The sequence below is a fragment of the Grus americana genome, chromosome 3 (genome assembly GCF_028858705.1).
Source record: "Grus americana isolate bGruAme1 chromosome 3, bGruAme1.mat, whole genome shotgun sequence".
In the NCBI taxonomy this organism is placed as follows: Eukaryota; Metazoa; Chordata; class Aves; order Gruiformes; family Gruidae; genus Grus; species Grus americana.
In genome coordinates, this window is record NC_072854.1 from 59,375,319 (window position 1) to 59,401,080 (window position 25,762).

The 25,762-nt window shown below is 42.1% G+C and overlaps 1 protein-coding gene across 4 annotated transcripts in view; it reads right to left on the minus strand.

Moving 5' to 3' along the window:
* Positions 1-1,984: 1,984 nt before the first annotated feature.
* ECHDC1 (ethylmalonyl-CoA decarboxylase 1) overlaps positions 1,985-25,762 on the minus strand; it is a 42,300-nt gene continuing 18,522 nt past the window's right edge. For all 4 annotated transcript variants that reach the window (XM_054819045.1, XM_054819044.1, XM_054819047.1 and 1 more), the window contains 2 exons: positions 24,018-24,098; positions 1,985-5,223 (listed from right to left, as the gene is read on the minus strand). In XM_054819045.1, coding sequence (XP_054675020.1) covers positions 4,818-5,223; positions 24,018-24,098 — 487 coding nt within the window. In that variant the 3' untranslated portion in view covers positions 1,985-4,817. The remainder of the gene's footprint in view (positions 5,224-24,017; positions 24,099-25,762) is intronic.

Genomic DNA, 25,762 nt, shown 5'->3' on the forward strand with positions numbered 1-25,762 from the left:
ATGTCTTTCTACTGAAAAATCATGAGTTGCAGGCTTAACACTCATGTGGCTTTAACACGCCTCATCTGAAGAGCTGATCAACTTGCCTCACTGTTACGGTGGGCAGAAGTAACACACAGAGCCTTATTTTAAAAGCAGAAATGTTGGAATAGAAGAGCTCAAGTTATCAAACTTGAGTCCTATAACAGAGAAGACAGATGTGAAGGACTATATTGCTGTTTATCTGTTCATAGCAAAACAAGCAGCAGCACGGGAAAGGGAATTTTGTGCTTGTATTAGAAATGCATGTCCTAGATTGCTACAAACTGACTTGTGTGTGTTAGAAAAGGTTAGAAGCCAGATCTTGAAAGGCACAGCTTGTCTTTTCTGTTTATGGCAGCTGGTTTACATTTTTTCAAATTGAGAAACAGCATTAGTTGATTCTGGACTCAATCTTTAAAATAAAGCTAATTAAACTCCAATTCTTAGTATACTTATCCCTGAATAGAAAGGGACAGTAGCTGATACATAGGTGCTACACATCTTCAGACAAAAATTGCTGTAGGCAGCCAGTCATTTGAAGGGAATTAAAAGGGCTGATTTTTAAAAATGGTAGATTTAAACTTCTAAAATGTTCTCCTTACTGTACCGATGGCTGATGTGTCTAGTCTTGGGCAAAGCTGTGCCAGTCCTCCAGTTTGTTTCCTCTGCCCACAGGTGAGATCAGTGGGTCAGCGAACAAAGGAAGGTGCAGAGGAGACTAGGAAGGAACAAGGAAGATAGATGTGCTTCTTTCTCAGTTAGGAATGGATGATCTTGATCACAGATGTTTTTACTATCACCTTCCAGTTCCATAAGAAAATAAGCCAGTAACATGGAATGTTTTTTCTTCTATTTGTTAGCTGCCAGCTGTCTTATTTCCCTGTTTTGAGTTAGCACACAGTGGCTCTAATCAAAGTGACTTTGTGCTGCAAAAACCTTGAGCAAGAACACTGCTGCTACATGCACGTGTTACTTCATGTGAGGGTATGTACTGTTGAAGAAAGCAAGAAGCACAATACAAGACTTGCTATATACTTAATTTCATGATTTTCAGCCCAAACAGCCAACAAATAATTTTATCAGTGATTATCCTTGGGGTTCTTGACCAAAGTAGAGAGGCAGACTTCTGTTCAGCTGAACACCCATGATGCTACTTTTGGCTCCCGCTGGCTGACTGCAGCTGTGAGGTACTAAAATTAGTCAAAGTAAGGCTGGTGAGAGCTTAATAGCCAAGCATCAGAGTGGCAAATTCACTCCCCAGATCAAGCTAGGAAAAAGTAGTAACCAGTAATTCCCATTTTATATTTAAATCAATAACTTCAGTAGGAGACATGTCCTCTGTCAATTTCAGCTAAGCCACAGCCACACTGCATTATGTGGTTTTCTGCAACTCCATACATTAAGTGATTTTTCAACTTGTACAGCATAGCTAGAGAAATGCACAGTGGAGCAGAATGGAAAGGAAAAAGGAAATTAAAGAAGTACTGTAACATCTACCACATCTCCATTTCCAGGAGAACAGATAACCACAGATACAGGAATCCTAACTCACAGCAAAAAAAAAAAAAAAAATCACACAGTGAACCAAGCATTCAGCAAGAACACCTAGATTGCCCATTTGGAAAGTATATTTCTGTCAGCAGCAAATATGATAAAGTATCTACATTTAAAAGTGATCTCCAGTATCCAACCTTTGAACACTTGGCGCACGGTCCATGCCCCCATTAAGCACTCGCGCTGTCCCAGCACAGAGAGGCAAGGCAACAAGACGGCATTTCACAATGTAATAGGAAACCTAGTTTGCTGGGAAGGGAGCTGGCAAACTAGCCCCTAGGAAATAAAAAAGCTAGCGCGCCATTTAATTAGGAGACTGGGAGTATCATTTTCAAGGTTTCTAATTTATTTTGTGCATTTAGTGCTTGTTTGTTTTTAGGCCATTTCTGGAGGGGAACAAAAACAGAGATGAAGCTTGTAGTCTTTAATAATTGTAAAGAAAATATAAATGCTTATCATCTGCTGGTTACAGGTATTTGTCACCTTAAGATGATAAGTATGCAAGTATTTAATGAAATAAAACATTTAGGTTTGAAATTGGTAAAATGGGATTCCATTTCAGCTCAGTCTGGAGCACTCGTGGTAATTTTTAGTTAGGCTGGTTTTCATACAAATGCCTGTACTTGCTTTTAAAACAGAAAAGGATCTACAGAAGATGGTATTGGGCTGCCCACAAAATCCTTGATCAAAACAAACACCTGTAATTATCTTCAGAATCTCTTGTAGCTATCTTTGGTATATCTGTGATTCCAACAGACCAGAGGACACAATGAGTTTCTGTAACCTTTTCTGAAAGTGTCTTACTCAGTACTAGTTAATTATTTGTCCTGTTCTTAGAAGGAGACGTTGGCCTTTGATACAAATCAGAGAGGATGGCTGGGGAAATGCATTTGCTGAAGGGAGAAGTAAGCTCATCGTCTACAAATCAAAATGGAAAGAGGCCCCCCGGTAGCTGTACATACTGAGTTTCACTTACTGGCAGCACAGCTCTAGTTCAAAATGTGCAAGTAAAACAGATTCTGCTTTTCTGCTACAATTTCCTCCCTTTCAAATTTATATCACCCGGTGCACAGGATACACTAATGAGCCTTACAGCCTGGCACCTGAAAAATAAAAATATTCAAGGATCTTGAACCTGAGGAAGAACATAATCACAGCATTAGTAATGGCAAATTTATTCTTGTTACTAGCAAAGACATAACCAATTGCCCTTTAAAGCACAATTAATTTGACTCACAACAATGTGATGTGCTATTGCTTCAGAAAGTTGGATGAGTATGGACTGGAGCATGCTCCGAAGGTTCAGTGATGCTGGCAGTCTAGAATCCCTCACAAATCTTGAGGAACTTCATGAAAAGCAGCACAGCTTCATTACTAAACAGTCAAGCACTGCCTAACTACATTAAAACATCTGTACCTCAGAAGTCTTGGGTCTGAAGTCCTTTAGAGCACAGGAAAGAATCCAGCTGGACAGGGGACATAACAGATATGTTGGATAAAAAGGGGTGGGGGGAGAAAGAGGCACAAACCAGATCACTACTCTCTCCCCCTGTTCCCATTCCCATCTCTTCTCTAACCTGGAAGTAAAAAATGAACTTTATTTTTGGGGAGGAGAGATTGGAAAGCTTCCTCCAGCAGCAGCTTCAGGTGTGAAGGCAAACAGGATCATCAGAGCAGAGTAAGCTCCTTATCCTCCCTGAGGTGCCAGCTCAAAACACGTCCCTTTCTTCATTTCTTTTGGTTGCTTCAGGCTATACACCCTCCCCGCTGTGAAAGCCATATAGTAAAACATCCCCAGCAGAGCACAGCATCTGCTCGAAAGCTGCAAAAATCTTAACAGGCAATCCAGGCCTGTTAATTCCCATCATTGATCTGTCCCAAGATCCTCAAACATATGTACAGTTACCTCGCTCTCTAAAACTCGGGAATACTGCAACACTGTAGAAATCAGAACATTAATTTCCATCCCAGGACTCGCCTCCTTTTCCTAAGGGAGGTCGTACCATGTACCTAGAGTTAGTGATGCCTGGTCAGATCGAGAACGCATGTCAGTGGCACAGAGCCCAGAGCTTCCTCCTTAACGTGCTCCCCTGGGGTACATGGGTCCTGGGCTCAGATCTCATCCCCTCCCGGATTAAGAGACATGTGCGTCCTAATCACCAGTACAGGAATCTCTCAGCCATGGATATGTCTGCATGTTTTTGCTCTCACAGATGTTTAAGAATCATCTGCCAAAGCAGGCACTTAGTTTCTAAAGGGAAAACCCTCCCCACTGAGTTAATTGCTTGCATAGTCACTGGCATGAAGTGGAGACCAAGCTCCAAGTCTTCGGGTCTTTTGCAGCCCAAATATGCCCTACCAGTAAAAATATCCTAAAATTAAGACACAGCCAGACAGATCCACACACGTCTTTCCAGAATGCTGAAGTACTCAGACCACCCAGTCAAGGAAATCCCAATTTTGGGTATGATTCATCATGGCCTTCCAAGATTTCAACTAAGTTCTAGGTAAAGAATTAGGTCAGCATCTTCGCGCATGCTCAGCAGCACAGGTACAGGCTATGGGAATGTGCAGATGCAAAGCGTAGATGTAGATGGTTTCTACAACAGTGAGGTAGACATTTAAATGCATTTAAGGACTTAAGATCCATGTCAGTGAACGAGGGCTGTAAGCTCCTCAGTGAGTTAGAGCTTCTATAAAAATCACCATTAAAATTGAAGTATCCTTGGATACTTTCTCAGCAATTATACCAAGAACAGACTGAAGATGAAAAAATAAAAGCTATCATCTCACCAGTTGTCATCCCTTCAAAGCTGCTTTAAGACACTAGTCGCGTGGTGGGGAACTCATATTTTGCGGCTTTAGATGCACCTGTTCGTTCTGCAAATAAATAAATCTCATATCTTTCAAGCAATTCATTTCCATACCAGTTAGAAAAACAAAATTAACTCCAAAGAAAATAATCTTCAGCCTCATTCCAAAAGAATTATAGTTCTATTCTCATCACAGTATCCACCTTTACATACTAATTTCACTAATCTCCATTCAGTGGGTGATTAGGACAGTAAAGAATGTGCCTGGGATTTCTCTGTGGTTGCACACCAAATATGTCTGCCTGACGTGAACGACAGGAATGTTAATGCCAGTTTAAATAACAAGTCCTTAAATGATTTAGTTTAATGCCTGCTTTAGTGAAAGCTTTGTTTGCAAAAAGGTCAAGAACGTTTCTTTTGCATCGACCATCATTTATGTTTTGGTCTCGTAACCAACGCCTGCAAATTGGCAGGCCCACCCCATACAGTTCCAAAAATGTCCTTCTCTGTCCTCAGGGCAGCTTCCAGTGGTAGCTCTCTTCCCGCTGTCACCACTTTTTTCACAGCCCGAATCACGCTGGCTGGTCCCTCTGTGTACTGACTCAGCCAGGCTTGGGCTTCTTCTAACGCTCCCGTTTCATCTGAAGACGACAACGTCTCCTCCGAGAGCCCAAGGTGCAGAGCTCTCTCAGGGTCCACCTTGGCAGCCCCGCTCAGCAGCTGGAGGGCAGCCCCGCTGCCGACGATCCGCACCAGCCGGGCAGCTCCTCCCCAGCCTGGCACCAGGCCCATGTGCTTATGGACAAACCGAATTTCACTCCCCGGCGTCATCAACCTGTCAACAAAAAACAAATATGCAGAGGTCAATCCATGCATCGACTTCCGTGTTCAGCTTGCCCGCGCTAGATTTTCTATTTTCTCCTCCCCTCTGCTTCCAAAGGCTGATACAACCTGACAGCACGCTGGTTACAGCCAGAGCTGGAGTATCTTAATTTTTACATCACCCAGTGCCTTAAGCTGCAGCTTTTGGCCCTTCTCAAAATGAGATACATAGGCTGCCACAAGTAAAGATGCTTAGTGCCCGCACTGATGCCTGCAGTCAGTTCTAAAAAGTATTTGAAAACAGAATTGCAAAGACAGAGGGCACGTTACACTTATTCACAGTGCCGACATTGCCTTGCTAATTCATGCCTAAAAACAACAGGGTTCTGTCTAAAACCCAAGCGAACTGACCCACAAAAGGTATTTCTCAAGAGAATGGATCATGGTCTTAGTGCTGATCTGTGCTGAGGAGGTTCTGTCAGCGCCCTGGTGCTTGATTATAGCACAGTTGGTGAGGTTTTCTTGTTCCATACTTTAGAGGGTCCATGTAAGTTTTATTTTTATCTGCTCACTACAGCAAGAGAAGTGAAGATGGATGCTCAACTTCTGGCCCACAACATATAATAGAATTGCTTTCTATTTGTGCCTTACAGTGTGTAATAGAATTGCTCCCCTCCAGAAGATAGAGTCACATTCCTTTTCTCAAAGATTTCACATCTTTGCTTCTTTTCTACAGTCTGTCACCTCCCTTATTTAAGAACTCACCCTGAGCTGATTAAGCTATCTCCCCGGAGGAGCTCTGCTGCAGCCGATTGTACTGTCTCCACATAGTGTTCACGCTGACACACATTAGATTAGTGGAAACAGCCTCTAGAAATTCAATCATACAGAAACGATGTAGAGAAGCAGACCAGTACTTGCTCTTTCTTAAGATGGTGTTCTGCAGTGTGGTTGCTTGCTGGTGTTTAGAAGGCAAGGGCTGTAAGTTGTGAAGTAGATTAGCTTCTACTTCAAGCACTAATTGGCTTTCTGAAGTTAAATCATGTAATACTAAGATCTACACAGAAGTCTATTTCCTAATAATGCAGTTTTCCATAATGAAAATACCAAGGTGAACAGCTTTAAAAGGGGAAAGAAAAATAAAAACTTGAAAAATGCAACGCCTTCTAGGAACTTACAGTTCCCAAATCTGCTCAGTTATTGTTAATTGTAAGTTTGCTTGGTTGCTTTTTTTCTTAACCAGAGCACCATCAGCATTCATGCCATGCTATAAAGCACCAGGGCTGAAGAGCTTACGCTTTATCCCAGACCCAACACAATGCACAAAGGCAACAGCTGACATGCCAGATTGCGTGAAAGCCTTTTTGTAGAGATAGTGGAGGAAGGTTGTGTGACAAAAGGAAGAGAGCAGAGTATTGCAGGGGAGGAAAGGCTTTTAGCTAACACTAGCAAGTGCTTCCCAAGCCCAGCAAATCCCAGGGAGCTCAGGTCTCTCCTCTCCGCAAGGAAGACTCTGCAAGTAGCCCCAAACTCCTTTACTGGTTCAGCTTACTTTGCAATTTGCTGACACCCAGCATCCCACTGGGAAAGCAATAATGAAAACATTATTAAGGGTTTAATTCTAGCTGTGCTGAGCAACATGAAGCATTAAAAAAGAAGCAGTCATCAGCAGCTCGGCATCTGATGCTAGACTATCTGTAGGCAGCGTCGTAACACAACCACATCGCAGGTCAGAAGACAATGCTGAATTTGTTGAGTCTGAGACTGTCCCAGGCACCCGGGCTCAGGCCGTAAGGACAGGCACTTCCATGCATGTCCTGTGGGCACACAGGAAATCATCTGGGAAGCTGGGTCAACACGCTCTGAAGTTTGCATGGGAAGTGAAATCCTACATTAGAAGCACAGCCGATCCATCAGCGTCAAGAAGAAAAAAGCTGAAAACATTTAGTATGTGGGAAAGGCTCTGTTATCCTGCACAGTCTTCACCTCCCTCTGACAAAATGGAACCAAACATGGTGAAAGGAAAATAAGCGACTGACAGCTAAATCCATAGAGGCTGTGAGGCTGCAACTTCCAGGATCTCATTGGGATTCACCTCTCCCTGCAATGCTCCTTCGAACAAGCTCCACAGAAAATACTGAGATAAGTGGTTGTAGTGGCTGACGCCCAGCCGGCAGCTGAGCACCACACGGCTGCTCAGCTCACCCCCCCACCCTCCATGGGATGGGGAGGAGAAAGGTAAAACTCGTGGGTTGGGATAAGGACAGTTTACTGGGACAGCAAAGGAAGAGGAAAATAACGACAACAACAGTACTTAGAATACACAAAGCAGGTGATGCACAATGCAATTTGCTCACCGCCCAGAACCCGATGCCCAGCCCATCCCCAAGCAGCAACCCTCTTCCCTGCCCTGCTCCTCCTTTATATACTGAGCATGACATCACGGCATCCAATATCCCTTTGGCTAGTTTGGGTCAGCTATACTGGCTGTGTCCCCTCCCAGCTTCTTGTGAAAATTAACTCTGTCCCAGCCAAAAACCAGGACAGTGGTGGTCAGTAGAAGGTGTAAAGGTAGTCTTGGACTGTCTTCAGGCTTAAGAAAGCTATCTATGGTTTTTCAGACTTTTCAACTGTGAATCCTCTCCCGAAGTCACGCCATTTCTTATGGAAACCACCCATCACGCCCTCTGTTAGGTACACCGCTCGCTCTCGGTCCCCGTGCACAAGGAAGCAATGGAGACCTGAGCTCAGATCTGAAGAGGTGTATGCCGCTGCCAAGCTAGCCTGAGATCAGCCTCTGAACATCACCAGCTGCAGCATCGCATAAATATTTCCCTTTCTATTTTATGCAAGGAATTGAGTCTACCTTCTGAGACATGACAGATCTGATCTCCCATTAGATGAATTTATGTAAGGAAAGTACATCAAGCATTACTAAACACAAAGAGGCAGATATCAAAAAGCTGAAAAGACACAAGTACCATTCTATTCCTGAGCTGTTTATATCTTATTCACCTAGTACTGGCCCTGCCTGGGACAGAATAGCAGATGAATACAAAATGAACCCTGATTTGACTCAGTATGCCTGTTCTTGTCTTCCAGGTGAAGAGAATTTAAATCTGGGTCTCCTGTATCCCAGGGGAAGGATATACCACTAGGCTCCTGACATATGCCTTCCCTGCCCTAAAAAAAGAAGATAATCTGTTGCATGACAATACTGAAAAAATATTTATTAAATTAATGTAACGAAGTAACTAAAGACCATAGAAGCAGAGAAACATCTTTCAGAAGTGTGAAGGGTAGCAAAATCCTCACAATTTATATTGGAAATAAGAGGTTAAATTGCAGCTGAAACCTTCTAAGAACATTATATTTCCATGATACAAGCACTACAACACCCGTAGGAAGAAAGCACAGCCACCATGGGCCACATCCAATTTGGGGTTAGTCATCTAAAGCAAACAAGAGCTACAGCAAATGTTCCTGCTGTACATTTTAAAATGTTCTCAGACGTGCTAAATGTTACAAATCCTCCACCTTTGATCGGAGGATTCCTTCACTCCGTGACATCTCATTGCGCCCACAAACTACTGACTGTCACGCCGCATCACATCACCGGCAATGCACGTGAGAAGAAAATCTTGTTTGCCATTAACAATGCAACCTAACAAATCCAGGTAACTTGCTTCCTCAAAGGCAGCACTTGCTGTGACCTAACAGCTACACTTTCCCTTGCTAAAGTATTTCCCAACTACTTGAAGCTGGAGCATATATAATGAAAGCTGAAAATGCAAACAAAAATATATTTTCTCAGTTTTTCATATCTGCTTTTTATAGTACCCCTGTTACTGAACTGTTCCAACAGGTATAATCAGTTCCTTGGGCAGAATTCAGATTATATTGAGGTTTGTGGTGGTCCTTTCCTGGACTTTGGGGTTTGAATTATATTCAGCATTCTGACAAGGCAAAGGCACTAATGAAGTTCACTAGGGAGGGACAAATACCATCCTCTATTTTATGCATTTTAAGAGCTCCTACCACTATGTCTGAAACCCATGATGGAAAAAAAGGATGCCTAAAACATTAAATGCATTGTCAGCAACCTGGCTTTTGTTCCCATCCCTGTTTGACTCCCAGGGTCACGTAAGGATGCAGCTCCTGACTTCCAATCTTCTCCTTTTAGCTGGCGTGAGACAGGCACACCATGGAGGGAGGCACCCGGCGTCACGCAGTGCTGCAGCACCTGCTTCTTAGCTACGGTTATACCGAGAGGGCAGCCAGAACTGCAGGAGATGACTTCTGTCTCCCCCCACAAATACTTTGGCCTCCTGCTCTCAAACCACCAATCAACATAAATAATAAGCAAAGCTTATGCCTTGGGTCATAGGAAGTTCCCTCACCAAATCAGCTAACTTCTATAAATTTCAGTAACGCTATCTATGAGGTGACTGAACCAACACAAAGTGGAAAATTCTCCAAAAAACAGAGTCGAAGGCCTTGGGATACAATTAAAAGACATCCATAATTTTAACATGCTGTAAAGCAAGAGCTATTGAAATAGAAATAATAAGAAAATTTCAAATACAGCTAGACATTTTTGCAAAACATAGATAGACATCCAGACACATGAAAAGCAATGGTCGAGGTCAGCCACACGTGCATTTTGGCCGACTGTCATTACTCAGTGAAGACAGCAAGGATACAGTATTGATATCTAAGGCTTTCGACCAACCATCCAAACCACACACACGACTATTATAAACACAGGAAAAGAGAGATGTTAAAGAAAAAAGAAAATTGCCAGGAAAATGGTAGCAGAAAGAAGGCTATCAAGGGCCAAACACTTGTTTTAACCAGCAAACAACAGAACAAATTTGATGTACGATCCAGTCATATGCTTTCCCCAACATGTATGTTTTTCTAATACAATCATCAATGTGATATCAGCTTAATGGACTCTTGTTAAATTAAGTAACAGCCGTGCTATGCTGACATGTTGCCAAAACAGCTTTTTAAAATGCACTCTGCTGGGCAGTGCAAGTTCAAGACTTTGTTAGAGGTCAGGTATGACATTATCTGTGGGTGGTGTTTATCATGCAAATGGAACTTGTTTTGCCAGGTGGGCATGAAAATTTGATGACCTTGCTTGCAAGTGACAAAAGCTCAGGTGTAACTAGTTTAGGATTTTGTAACTTTGCTTGGCAAGTGTCACCAGGACCATCCACCGCAGCAGCAGCTCTCAAACACATGCTGGACCTTAGGCAAGCAAGAAAGCCAGAGTCCTTTGTCCACATCTTCCCTGTTCTCCTACTGCACCTTCTCAACACTCAAAATATAGTCCCTGTCTCATCACTTCACCTGCACGTTGCACCTCATAGTCTCACTCCACCTTCCTTACACTTCTTCAGCATCCCACGGGGCACAGGAGATCCCAGTATTGGTGGTGGGTTCTTGCAGCAAGTGACTGTGGCTCAGGCTGCAGACAGAGTTACACAGGTAATATCTGTAATCTGATCTCTGTTCTCCTCTTGCTGATGCACGCAAAACCCGCCAAAAAAAAAAAGTCCTGCTCTTACAAAGTGCTGCTGAACACATGCAGTTGATGGGATGGTTTTAGTCAGCTAGGGTGTTACAAAGCAAGGCAGAGTTGTGATTGTTTAATTACAAATCAGGGCTTTTGTTGTACAGATAAAGGAACAGGTAGTTTAGTTCTTACTTTGTTGCTATAAATTCAACAGAGTCCTTTATTTCAGGTTGGTCCAGTACACCACATAAATCACGTAATATCTTCTAGGCAGCATACTACACCTCTGGCTTTGCAAAAAAACACATAAAGAAAAAAAACCTTTAAGTGGACAGCTGCAACAATAACTGTTCAGATGAGGCAGGAGTGGGTAGTTGGATACGAAAGCATTTCCATAGAAGAGAGAAGTCACCTTGAATCTTTCATTGGAGGCAAAAGCATTGCCATAGGCATCTAGAGTTCAGTACCGCTATAGGATCTGAATAGCTGAGATCTCCTGTACTGTCCATCACGGCACAGGAAGATCAAGGTCCATCTGTGCCCCAGGAGATGCAAGCGTGTAAAATGGTCTTCAGCCAACAACAGGATAAAACTCTTCCTAGAGCCACAAAAGGGCTATGCAAACCTATGATTAGTGGCTGCAGCACATGCTGGGAGCACCTGTTCTGCCCAAAACCCCAAGTTCTGGTGGACTCCTCTGATGCCTCCAGCCCCTGTGCTGCAAATGAAGCCAGCCAATTCTAGAACTTCACTTCCATGGCACAGGCTGGGGCACCAGGGGGTCTTGGCCCAGCAAGTGGCAGCCCTGCAGGCTGGACTGCAAGGAGAAATTAACTGGGGCTCCACGTGCTGTTAGCTTGAAGCTTGGGCAAGGACCATCGCACAAGTAGTCAAGCACTGCTGCAACTGCACACCATCTTGAATGGTTCATGTAGCACACGCTGTAGTTTGGAAACCTCCAGGCTAGCCGCCTTCTCCCCATTTGCTTTAGCATGGCAGGTGGCCCTGCAAGTTTTAACGTGTACCTAGAGCTCCATCCACCTCTGATATCTGCACTCCAAATCTCAGAGTCAGAAAGATACACCAGAGATCATGTATCTTCCCATTTAATACACCTAAAACCTATCCTTCCCACCACACATGGACAGATATTAATGCACATGTGAGAAACTACAGAACTTCCTTAGCATTAAGGTACAAATTACTGAGGCCTCGTATATGAATGCTCCTTGGCAATTTGCTGCAAAGCTCATCCCTACCTTCTCCAGAATCTTTTCACAACAAAAGTAATTTCTGAGGATAGCCTTGAAAACAAGACCTGAATACGAACCACTGCCTTGACATTTTCACAAAGTCACAGAAAGCCTGAAATTAAGAGTACTGACTAAAGCTAAGGCTGCAATTCATGCCTGCAAAGACCTAACCTGGAAATCTAAATATCGATAGTTATGACAACATGGGTTCTAATAGTGACAACTTGTCTTGTATAAGTATTTAGTCTCTCAATGGCTAAGGCCATTACCCCTTGTCCTGTCACTACACTCCCTGATAAACAGTCCCTCACCATCTTCCCTGTAGGCCCCTTCAGGTACTGGAAGGCCGCAATTAGATCTCCCCGGAGCCTTCTCTTCTCCAGGCTGAACAAGCCCAACCCTCTCAGCCTGTCCTCATAGGAGAGGTGCTCCAGCCCTCTGATCAGCTTCGTGGCCTCCTGTGGACTCACTCCAACAGCTCCATGTCTCTCCTGTACTGGGGCCCCCAGAGCTGGATGCAGTACTCCAGGTGGGGCCTCACAAGAGCAGAGTAGAGGGGCAGGATCACCTCCCTTGTGATCTGCTGGTGACACTTCTTTGGATGCAGCCCAGGACATGGTTGGCTTTCTGGGCTGCAAGCGTACATTGCTGGCTCAAAAACACCCCCAAGTCCTTCTCCTCAGGGCTGCTCTCAATCCATTCTCTGCCCAGCCTGTAGTTGTGCTTGGGATTGCCCTGACCCATGTGCAGGACCTTGTGCTTGGCTTTGTTGAGCTTCATGAGGTTTGCACGGGCCCACCTCTCAAACCCGTCAAGGCATCCCTTCCCTCCAGCATGTCAAACGCACCACACAGCTTGGTGACGTTGGCAAACTTGCTGAGGGTGCACGCAATACCACTGTCCATGTCACCAACAAAGATATTAAACAGTGCTGGTCTCAGTACCACACCCTGAGGAACGCCACTCATCACTGATCTCCCCTTGGATATCAAGCCATTGACCACAACTCTTTGAGTGTGACCAGCCAGCCAATTCCTTATCCACCAAGTGGTCCATCCATTACATCCCTGTCTCTCCAATTTAGAAACAAGGATGTCATGCGTTGCACAAGTCCAGGTAGATTATGTCAGTTTTTCTTTCCTTATCCACCAATGATGTAATTCCTTCACAGTAGGCCACCAAATTTGTCAGGCAAGATTTGCCCTCAGCAAAGCCATGTTGGCTGTCACCAATCAGATCCTTAATTTCCATGGGCCTTAGCACAGTTGCCAGCAGAATCTGCTCCATGATCTTGCTGAGCACAGAGGTGAGACTGACCAGCCTGTAGTTCCCTGGCTCTTCCTTCAGGTTCCTTAGATAGTCTCAGACTTGATCTTTTCCTACAGCAAGCAGTTCCTCATTCTCCCAGTCCCCATCTTTGCCTTCTGCGACTTGGGCAGTGTGGCTAGAGCACTGGTCGGTGAAGACTGAGGCAAAAAGAGTCGTTGAGTACCTCAGCCTTCTCCATATCCCAGGTAACCAGGTCTCCTGTATCATTCCAGAGGGGGCCCACATTCCCTAGTCTTCCTTTTATCACTGATGTACCCATAGAAGCTTTGCTTGTTGCTGTTGATGTCCCTGGCCAGATTTAATTCTATCAGGGCTTTGACTTTCCTAACCTGATCCCTGGCTGCTCAGACCATTTGTCTATATTCCTCCCAGGCTATCTGCCCTTGCTTCCACCCGTTCCAACACACAAGCCTTCCATGGTTATTACAGAAATTTACCTTAAAACAACAACTGCATTAACCAGTCATTTTTGCAATAAAAGAATGAATTTTGAAGCAGCAAGGTACTGTGGGAAGAATATTCTGCAGAAGAAATATGCAGTAATACACTAAAATAATTTAGCTAGTCAGCAATGCTGCTGCTGAGCAGTTTCCAGTCCTTACTTCAATTTTCATGACAGATGCTGTTAGAATTAGACCTTCAAGAATAAGACAGTCTCCTCCGAAAAGCAAGTTGAGACTAATTAATCTGTCTCTGCCTATCCAGTGCAGTGTCTCATCAGTCTCTTTATCACTACACCATCAAATAATTACCTAGGTACTCTGTAAAGGGATTATCTAGACAAAACAGCTAAAGAGTTTTCTGAAATTCAGCTATCTTACTACACCCTCTATCCCCCAAAACCCCTCCTAATTCTCTGAAAATATTAACAAGGGGATTCATCCTGAGAAGAGTTAGTCATAATTTCACTTATCTTTCAATCTCACTTGATTAATTGGATAGGCTTTAAAGGATCAAAAAGCCTCGGTTATACTTTTCATAAATAACTCCTTGCTAATTATATTTAGCAGATCTTTGAACTATAACAATGCAGTGAATATCGGCCAGCCATGACTGCTCCGCACTTTCCCAGCACAGCTTGCTATTATTAATTCCCCCTGCTCCTCTCCGGTATCTTCTCTCTCATGCAGAGCTTCTCATGTTTCTGCCCTAGCAGAGAACGAGTAAGACCATTAGACATTACAGCAATTGCTGCTTCAGAGCTCTGGCAACATGAAGTGACACTTCCAAAGTGAAAATACTGTAAAATCAATAAAACTAAGGATTTGTCCTACCTGCTTTTGGTGACAGTGTGCAGACTGGCATCCTAAAAACAACCCCCTAAATCTCTGCTCTTTCTGAAAATTCTTTAGTCACAAATATTCGCTTGACAAATGCCTAAATGGTAACCACTAAAGAATATAAAAATGAAGACAAATTGTTTAAGAGAGTTTGGGGAAATTATGTCCCTTGTGCATATTGTAGATACAATTGCCCAAAGCAGCTCTGCAATCCCAAAAGTCAATAGGGTAAGAGAAGACTGTGCACATTAATGATCTCTCCTGTTTATGAGCTTTAATCTGTAACTTTTACTACAGGAATGCAATGGAAAGAAGTAGGTCTGGCTACTATTTTAATAAGTCCATCAGAAAGTGAGCCCTCGCAAATCCTTTCAGTGATTAAAACAAAATGACACATCTTCTTTACTTGAGGTTTAAATAAATTAAAATGATACCCAAGAACCAAAATAAAAAAACCCTACTGAGCCTCCCCAGTACGGAGGCACGCTCTGTAACTCGGTGTCAAAGGAGTAGGCTTGATGCCAGCCTAAGAAATCTCACCAACATGAAAGCTCTCTTTTCTCACAGCTCTTTTCAAATTGCCTTACAGATTATATGGTATTTTATTTATAGTTACTGAATTATTTTGTAACACTCTTAGTGCATCCATTTTCCCCACACTTGCAACAAAAGCTAAGAATCAAGGTTTACATAAAGTAGCCTAAGAGAAAGTATCTCAAGCCTCCCTAGCACATTCCCTTTACCACCTTACCTTCTGCCCTTCAGTCAGATTTTCCAATGCATTTTATGGAGCCCTAAGAATCAGGGTCAAAATCTGATCTGAAAATAGACCCTAATTACAGATGTATTTTCTTGAGCAAGAGTTAATGTTCTTCTGGGTTGGCTGGGAAACCCCAGGGGGGAGCAGATGGACCTAAACAATGAGAGATGCAGTATTCAAAGGAAACCTTAAAATAACCATTTATAATGTGACTCTATCATTCTTTTTCACATCACTCAGAGTCAAATGAAATGCAGAAGAAAGAATGATGAAGTTGTATTTTTATCTAAAGACACAATGCTAAAATTCTGAAAAACGGAGTCCTAGATCAAAAAAAGGGAAGATGGAGTAACAAGAGTTGGAAGCAGAGATGGAACACAGGGACATCAGAGAAGAAACTGCCAGACATGAGCCGTTTTAGGAGGAATGTGTTCTCTGAGAATAAACAGGAGCTTAAGGTGTAGATAACTCCACTGTTTATTGCCCAAACATTCGGACGTTCGATGGAAGATGAGCCTCCAAAAGGAACAGAGTCAGCTCAAAGAGGCTGCGAGATTACCAATTTCAAAGGAAACCGCTCCATGGAAGAAGCACAAAAGTAGTATTGTTACTAGCAAAAGATCTTGTGGATAACAGGAATTAAATTATAATAGGTAGATACAGAAATCTGCATGCCCCCAAAACCAGCATCTCACCAATAGCAAAGCCTGCACTGAGAAAAATGAAGAACAGGCCAATCAGCAGCAAAAAGGAGTATGGTAAAATAGCAGAGCACTCTGTCAGCCAGCAAGACCCAGACTAAAACTGGTCCAGATACGATTGTGTAAGAACAACCAGGGAAGTGAAAAACCATTTATTTCTCAAACACATCCCTGATCAAAGGAGTGGCTAAAAGAAGACCAAGGCAGACTGTTAATTTGAGAGAGGGCTTATGGAAGGAAAGAAAAATGGGGAAAGAAGCTGTTGCTAATACCCTGCAAGGGGAGCAGGGCAGCCTCAAACAAGACAAGGTAGGTAAGGCCCTCCAAAAGTCTCCCACAGGCAATGCTCTCTGTCACACTGGCTGCCATCCACTCAGACAGCCCTTCCATTCTCTTGCTGGACCAGAAGCTCCCCAGATGAAGGCTCACCCAGCAGACCTGGTTTAGGGGGTTTAAATCTAATTTTTTACCTCAGGCTTGACACTTTCTCACCCATGGCTTCACAGAAGCTGGAGAGAGAAAAGCATGCTATAAAAAGCTACATTTCTTCCAAAAGGGATAAATGAAGCTGAATATTGGACATTACAAAAAGACTTTTTCTGTAGCAGGAATGAAAAATGAATTAAGATGACAGATCGCAGAGCAAGAAATAGGGGCCCAAAAAAGCATGACTGATTAAAACTCCACAAGCTGTTTTTAAGGAACCAAGATGAGCCTTTTTTTTTCCCCCCAGTCATTTTTCAATAAGCTGACAGGAAAGAAAATTATTTGGCCAAACTGCAAAGTGAGCCTGCCCCATTTCCCAGGCTGATACTCCTTGAGGTCCACATGCGATGCCCGCAGGGGTTTCCCACAGCCCAGGGCGCTATCCCCCCACGGCAGGCTGTGGGTGCCGGGAGGTGGGCAGCACCACGCAGGGGGGCTGTGGAGATGGGGAGAGGGCTGGACAGGGGACTCGTGCAGCCCCCCTTTTCCTCTGTGCCTGAGCATTCAAGTGAGCTGAGGAGACCCAAAAAACTGCAGAAAAAGTAAATTAAAAGGCCTTTCCCAAGTGAGAGAGACATAGACTTTTTACAACTATGCAGTTAGCAATAAAGAGTCCCCAGTCCATGGGTGCTGCCTCGGATCTGTCTGACAAGACCCCCTGTGCGCACACGGGGAAGGAGCGGCATGGCTTTACAAAGGCTTATGAACACACGCAAGGCTCATACCGCAATTTAAGAGCGCACAGAATCAAGAGAATAAACCAGATAGTTACACCGGGGAGCTGTAATTCCCTTGAAGTGTGCAGTATAAACTCTGAAAACGGCATGAATCACCAGAGCCATAAAGTGGGACTGAGGCCCCATCACTCAAAATGCGGTGCCTGGATCCTCCTTTCTCCCCACAGCTGTACAGCGGCAATCCATGGACTACCACCCCACTTCTCCTCCCCTGCTAACGACCCATGTCTTACCAACACTCTCCTCCTCTTCTAATTCCCAGCTATGATTTTATTTATATTACCCCGGTGTCAGCAGGTCCCAGGCACGGGCATGCTGCAATCTCCGACTCTGAAAATAATTGTGTGGTAACGTTCTCATCTTGATGTAGCGCTCAAGTCTTACCCACGAAGCAGGTTTTAGCTATTCTTTACAGGCTGCCAAAGTCTCAATACACGAGTGAACGCCAAAATAATGCTCACATAAAAATTACTCATGCTGGAAATCTAAAATGTTACATGAGTCTTTCCTTCCAAAAAAGGAACTACAGCTATTTGGATTTCATTCAAGCAAACACTTTGAACAACTGATACGCCTTTTAGACTAAAGCAAAAATTTCCATTAGAAAAGATCCAGTGATATTTTACCAGATTCTTTGATGAAAAAAGACCACTTGGACGCAAAGATGTTTGATAATTGAAATTTTTAGTCAAATCTGAATGCCAGTATTCATCTAGAAATGAAAAAAGTACACTAAAGCTTGTTTTCAAACTGAAAATACTGTGTTTTTAAAATCACGTGCACACTTTCCTGCAGCATATACACTCATGTTTATAACCTCACCTTTCCACATTTTTATTTCCATCATATATGTTTATCAAGACCAAAGAAAACAGAATAAAAGCCTCCTGGACCAAATTCAAGAGTCTCTTAAAGTAGGCACATTTCAGCCACATTCTGTGCTCACCTCCACTGCTGATACAGAAAGAGGAGGGGGAGCTTCCCAACACTGGCTCAGAGCTCGGCATCTAAAATGTCAAAAAGGCAAAGATCACCTCACTCGCCTCAACTCAGCCGACTGGAAAGGAACAGCATTTCTTGACATCAGCCCTAAGAGATGCGAGGTTCGAGTTGCTCTAATACTTTATGATGGATTTGATATATCACATTTCTGCAACCCACAGCATTAAAGGATTTAAAATATGTTGCAACGTCACACTAACAACCCTGCACAAGACCTAGGGTAACAAGACACACTTCGAAATTCAGCTGTCTCTGCGCGCAGTGCTACTGATGCTGCATTTGCACATCCTACACAACAATTTCTGACTAAAACAAAGACAGATCATACGCTTATTTGAAATCACTGGTGATTAAATTATAATGAAATGTTGCCTTTTCATCAGGATAATCTCAAACAAAAAATGCTGAGGGTTGTGGGTTTGGTTTTTTGGGTTTTTTTTTTTTTTTTTAATTATAACAGTGGCTGTGACCTAAGTTTTAATTTTTCCAGATATGCAGATATATGATTTCACATCATCTTTTTTTTTTTTTGAGGGGGGGCCCCACAATGACAAATCTGAAAAAAAAAAAAAAAAACCAAACATAAATGGGATAGAGAATTTAACATTAAAATTCTACATTAAAACAGTAACTTAGCTACTTCACCTCTTTACTTTTTAACGCAGCACGTTAGTTATGTTGACAGGGAACTAAAGCCAGCTCCAGATCACTAACTGATGGTATGTTCAGACAAGAAACAGGCACATTTTCACCAAACTGTAGCAGATCCTCCACAAATATGCCTGTGAGCAATTCTCTTATCACCGAACGTATAATTTCCCCTCGTATCATTTTATTTACAATCTTTCTCTCTCTTTCACAGACACACAAATCCACACTAATTGAAATTGTTTTTTCCTCAGTCTATAGATTTGCTTTTTGTTTATGAATATGAACGTATCAGCACACAGAACAGAACTGGAGGATAATACCTAGTAACAGACCATGGATACAGTAGAAGTTCTTACACATGCAACAGTTTAACCACAATAGAAATTTATTTAACATCAGAATTTATAATTTGATTTATTCTTCCTGTGACTGCTGAGTTACAGCAGTAGCAATTCATTTCTTACTAACTACAGAATCCAGGAAGAAGTAGGAAGCTGAAGCCACCAAGGTTCACAGGTTCAAACAGTCTCCAGTCTTGTTTCGCACAATTTTGGGTAAGTCTGGAAGGAACAGGAACACAGAGGTCGAGCCTGCAAGGCTCCAAATCTTCACTAAGACATTGGGTTGCTTTGGATTAGAGGGGGAAAAAGAAGTGGGGGGTGAAGGGGAAGACTGGAAGGTGCAATTGCAAAGGCAGTGCTGCGATTATTGAACCAGATGTCAAGTGTGCCAGGTCAAAAATAAGAACAGCCATCTTAGGCAACGTGAAACTTTTAAAACCATAATCCATCTCTCTGAAAATTCGTCAGAAAATTGTACTAACAAACCTCCCAGGGCTCTAAAAATATGAAGTGATGTATGACTGCAATGGAATTCTAAAACTGCCAACTGATTTGAAGGAGGTTTTACACACACACACACACACATTAGACAGAAAAATTTTATATCCTTAAAAAAAGTGTTCTATGGCATATAGCAAGCACCTGAAGCTGTGAGAACCCACTCTCAGATTTGGTTACTCATTCTTCTCTGGATGATGTGCAGGAACGTTACGGAGTCACATCTAATGAAAAGTGCTTTGTCAGCCTGGACTTCGCAAGAACTCATGAATATGTGAAGCCCATTCTGTTACATTCATATCGTGCTCTGCCCAGTGAAAAGAGCTACTATGTACTGAGGCACCCTTATTTCAAACAGCGGCATCTTGTGTACCTAAAATCTCCTCCTGATAAAACTAAAAGCCAAAATCCTTGCATGCAGCAAAGTATTTCCAAAGAGCAAGCGTGTTGTGCTCTGACGTTCTGAAACCTATTCTTGGAAAAGCTTTCTGTAGAATACTAATGTCTTTACAGCTTCTCCCCCCTCTTCTTTTAAAAGAGCAACAACTGAAGAGTCAGTTATAGTGGGCCTACATCTATGTAGTGGTTATATTATCTTCTGCTCCTTTCATTTCATATAAATTACATTTAATGCACTAAAGGCATGCTTGCAAAAGTAAATAAACACAAGTCATCACAAGAACACACACACACCAAAAGCTATTCAATAACAGCGCATTTCGTTGTATCTCTTATTAGGTGTTTTATGGAACGTGCCTAACACCTTAAAAAGTAATAATAAGCATGCCTACATATTTCACAAAAATATGGAAAATATCCAATTAAAATGCAGCAAGGCCAATTTGATAAATGCAGTATTATTAGCATAAGCTTCTTCTCTTGTTAAAAGCTTGATTCTGCCATTCCCACAGACACAGGCCAGAAGTGTGCTCAGAAAGCAAATACCTCTTCAAATCAGTGGTGCTTTTTACGAAGTAGGATACTGCTCAGCACTAACAGGAGTAATGAAACTGGCCCTTTGCAATTTAACTGTGCAACATCAACTACAGCTAAATAAATTGTAGTTGATTATTTTCAAAAAAAGAAAAGGAGAATACTGCTTACTTTACCTATCAGCCCATTTTGAGGTCAATGGTAAGAGAAATGGGTAGCTTTCCATCTTTGCACTCTCATCCTCTGCCTGGAGACATCACCTTTTAAATCGGATTCACATGGCAGTGATACACCTCTCTTTCGACTGCAGTAGCATCGGAGAGGAAAAAGGGAGTAGGGGGGGAGAGACTGTATTTTTCACAAGTGCTCAGGTGCAATGAAAGTCCATTCACCAAGTGATGTAGGACCAAATTTTCAAAGTTGTAGACGTTTCTAAAAGACCTACGCAGACATCGCCCCAGCGAGATTTCTCAAAGGCACCGACGTGAAATAGAAGACAAGACAGCTCAGAATTCAAAGATAGTTATTCTGGCTACTGGCTGGTAGCACAGTACAGCTACTGCACTCAGAGATTATTGTGATCTACTAAATGCACAAATAGATTCATTACCAAACTGTCTCTACCCCACATCTAACTGTTAGCTTATTGCTCAACAACCCACTACAATTCTTGTCCAAATTCCTTAACTAACCCTGCCAAATCACTTCTCCTTAACTTCGTGCATTGTGCAAGCACAAGATGCACTTCAAGTTTCTGCAAACAGGGAACTCAGAACAGGTACTTCATTTCAATTATTTGTAAAATTGCATCACTGAATCCAATGTCACAGTCATTTGTGCACTTCACTGAAATGGCTGCACTGTCATACAGAACCGCAACATACACTGACATCTGGCAGCAGAACCCATAAGCCATCTTCACAGGCTCAGAGAGAATATTCGCCTGTGGCACACTGAAAAAAGTCTAGCTTTCTTGAAACTGTACTAAAAAGCTCAGCTGTCCAAACAAGTTTCATACCTGGATGGTTTTACATTACCCAGTTTTACAGAAATAATTGAGATAATTACAGTGTCAGAAGCCTTACCTTCACAATTTTCATATCAGAAAAAGTCTGAAAGGATTTTAATTACCTTGCACTTGTCTGGACGATAATTTTTTATTCCCCAATCACATGGTTCTGATCTTTATAAGAATGCTGCTCTTACATAGAGTCATACTGCAACAATCCATAAAGCAGCTAAGATTGAAGATGATGTTTTGAGAAGATCTCTTCCTCCAGATCAAAGGTGGAGTGGCCTACGATGCCTTCACTTTTCATCACTGCCCTTATGTCAGCAATAAACATACCAGAGTTCATGCAGGCCCTCCCTAATCCAATTTTAAATGAGCTGGCTTAAAGCAGAGCAAGAGACAATTAGCCACAAGAACTGTCACTAGAATACATCAGTAATATCTTAAACCACCTCAGCTATTTTAAAATTGGATTTGTCCACACCCCTGTACTTTAGTGGAGGTGTGCATCATGCTGACAGAGCACATTTCAGAGAAGGTACCATTTTGGTTCAAGTGAATCACTTCAACAGTATCAGTACAGCTGAATTGCTTCAACAGTATCAGTATAGTTAATGTAGTACAAACTGGCAGAGATAAAAATAAGAAAATATTTTAGCCCAATACCAAGGAGTTTGGTAGTTTACACAGTAACTGTAATAAACAGAAGTGGAATTGAAAATTTAGAATTAAAAGCAGCCACAACTCACTCATTTTGTTCTTAAAAAGAATAAAATATCCAAACAGTTTATTCAATGAAGAAAACACACCTCTCTGATTTCTGTTCTCAGGTTCCTCTTTTGGCATCTACTGATTCCGGACAGAATACCTGTTCCACTAATATCTACTCATAGTCCTCAAAAAACCCCAGATTTTGTCCGCAACTATTGAAATTCTCAAATTCAGGAGCAATAGCAGCACAGAGTATGTTTCTCTACCTTGTTGTTAAGTCCCATTTGCTGCTCCTGAATTGCTATTATTTAGTTGCACTGGATGGGTGTATTAGAAAGTAATGGAAGATGGATCAACAGTTGTAGTTATGAAAATTATGGCAGCACATCAGAGGAATTGCAGCTGCTCAATTCATGCAAAGAACAGCTACTTGACAATGACTATAATTACACAGTATGTCAAACAACATAGCTGGAGTAAAAGTAGAGAGTACATATTTTAGAAAGCCAAAAGATTCCCATTTCATTATGTTCACATTCCCTAAACTCCTATTAAGGGATAACAGGATTCACTTTCTGTCAATGGATTCTCAGATACAGAAAGGTCTACTAAGTCTCCCAAGGGCATTCTCCTGTCAGCGCTGCAGCTGTCAGACACAGTCCCTCTCTGCATGGTTACTAGGCATTTACAATACAGTCTCTACTCAGAGGCCACAGCCAGAGCTGGGGTTCCAGTTCACCGGGAGCTGTGTAGACATGAAGAAAGATCGGCTGCATCTAGTTTCAAAGCAAAGGAAGATTGCTTCCGCGTGGCTCAAATAATGCAGATACCATCTCCTCTATCCAAAGCCTGTTCCTGATACCTGGAACAACACTGTAATACTCTAGGTTACTTTGCTTAGTATTACTTTTGAACATAAATACTTCCAGCTTGTTCTGGATAATTCCTTTCCCATTTCAGGCACTGAGGCCCTCTTAAAGAGCACATTTCCTTCTCTTAGATAAAACTTCACTAGAAGCTCCTAATTTTCAGAGAGGCCGTGCACAGTGCTTATCCTGTTACATCTGTAGGCTGTTTGCACATTAGCAACTGTTTAAACAAAGTGACATTTTATTATTGTAGTTTCTTTCAGTTCCTGTTCTGCATTCATCCTCTTTAATTAAAGCCCTCTGGTTTTCACTAGTTGTTTCATGCTGGCAAATCCCTGCACCTGCATGGAAAAAAAACAGGGACAGAACCTCATTTGCTTTCCTCTGCATCTCAACTTCTTTCAAAAACTGTACAGGACAAAGTTACAGTACAATAATAAAACCAGAACACAAAATACCAGACTAATGGAGAGTTTTATTTATTTATTTTTACTTATGACAGCCACATAAAGACACATAAGGGGATATGCAATTTTGCAGTCCTACCTCTCACTCAGGGGTGAGAAGTGGGACCCACTTGGTCTATGACGCAGTTGGTTGCTAAAGCTCATCAGGGATCTGACTCCTGGTAAAATTGGTACCTCAAGCTTCCCGTGTTTCATAGGTACGGTCATTAAATCACTGACCCAACATGACAGCTACTCAAATTGTTTATCTTACCTGAAATCACATGCCGTGGTAAGTTCTGCTCCTCCTCCAACAGCTTTTCCTTGGACTAGTGCAACACTGATCAAAGGCAATCTACACAAGAGAGTTTTGTAACCAAAATTCATGCTTTTAGTTTTCCAGAAATTACAAAAGGATTTAGGCAAACCATCTCTATAGTAAAAGATCAGAAAAATATACTGTTTCAATTAATTCAAATAACTACATCTTTGTGGGTAAGTAGCAGAATACCAATTCGACTTATGCCAAAGCGGTTAGTCAAAGTGATTCTTATGCCAAAATGAAACAGCAAGACAGATATATCAAATAAAGAAGATCATGTACTAGGTTATGAAAAATACATGTTACAGATTATACCTAAAAAGCCTGTCTGCAAGAAGGAGTGACAGGACTGTGACACAAAACCCTACACTAAGCCAGTACACTACAGAAAGCAGTAGAAAGGGACATGAAGAACTGCATGGCTGGGTTATCTAAAAATAATGAGATTCAGCGTGATACCTTCAGCAGCTTCTTCAGAGTGCTACCATGTCAGTCATCAACAGAACTTTTTTTCTGGAGGACAAAACCGTCCTTTGAGGATAGCAACAATCTGTTACCTTTGATGGTGTTGTATTTAATCATGTTCAAGGTAATTGAAAGGACAGAGGGAAGGAAGACTATATGTAGGGAGAACCTCTTTCCCCACTGCCATTGTAAAATGAATACTAATGAACATGACTGACTTAGGGTAAGCCAAGTTCCCGAAGAAATGAAGACAATTGGTTAGTCCCAGACTTTACATGCCAATACAGCTGTTTTGTCTTTTACTACAAAGAGACACTTAACTCATTGAGCAGTTCTGAAACCACATTCAGAAGCCAGCTTCCCAATCATGACCACATATTTGGTTTTACTTCTACTTTAACAGAAACACCAACAATTTCTTATGGACCAAGTTCACTTACCAGCTACAGCACACTTCATACAATACATGGCACAAGTGAACCCACTGGAAGAGGGTAACCTCATTATTCCTACGGTCTATAGGGAACCAGAAGATATGGGTCCAAGTCCCCTGCATCTACACTCTGATCCATTTGAGGCACCTCCTTCAGGATCACAGCCAGTCTCAGTTCCCTCTGAGGGAGATTGATCCCATCCACAACAGATGTCCCCAGACAGCAGTTCAGTTCCCCCTGAACCATAACTTCAATATACTTCAAGACACTTGAGGTGAGGGCTTGATCTTCACGCATCTTCCTCCTGTTTGCTTTGTCCCTTCAATTTTGATTATACGGAGACCAACTTACACAAATGGATTCTAATTCTGATCCTGAGGATTCTTTACAGTACTACTAAATCTCCAGTCTCCTGGGCAGTTTTACAGAACAATGTTAACTCATAACACTTTCTCATCTAGTTTATTTGAAAACAAAGAATATTTATCTTCAAAGAGCTCAAAGCAGAAAAGACAGACTCTACCACACATGGATTTAATAGAAATGTGATTTCTTAAGGGAAGCTAAATCTAAAGGAAAGGAAAAAATGTTTTTCAGAAGTACCAGATGGTAGAACTGAATACATTCCCTTTATGAAGTGGGAAGATTAAATAAATATATTTAATAAATGTTACCTGCGTAGGTTGCATAAGCTGGCCATGCTTGTTTAATAAAAGCTACCGATTCCACTGAGTTACAGAAGTCAGCTTCAGAAACTTTGAAGGCCTAGATTTCCTTAACTCTAGGTATCTCCAAGCC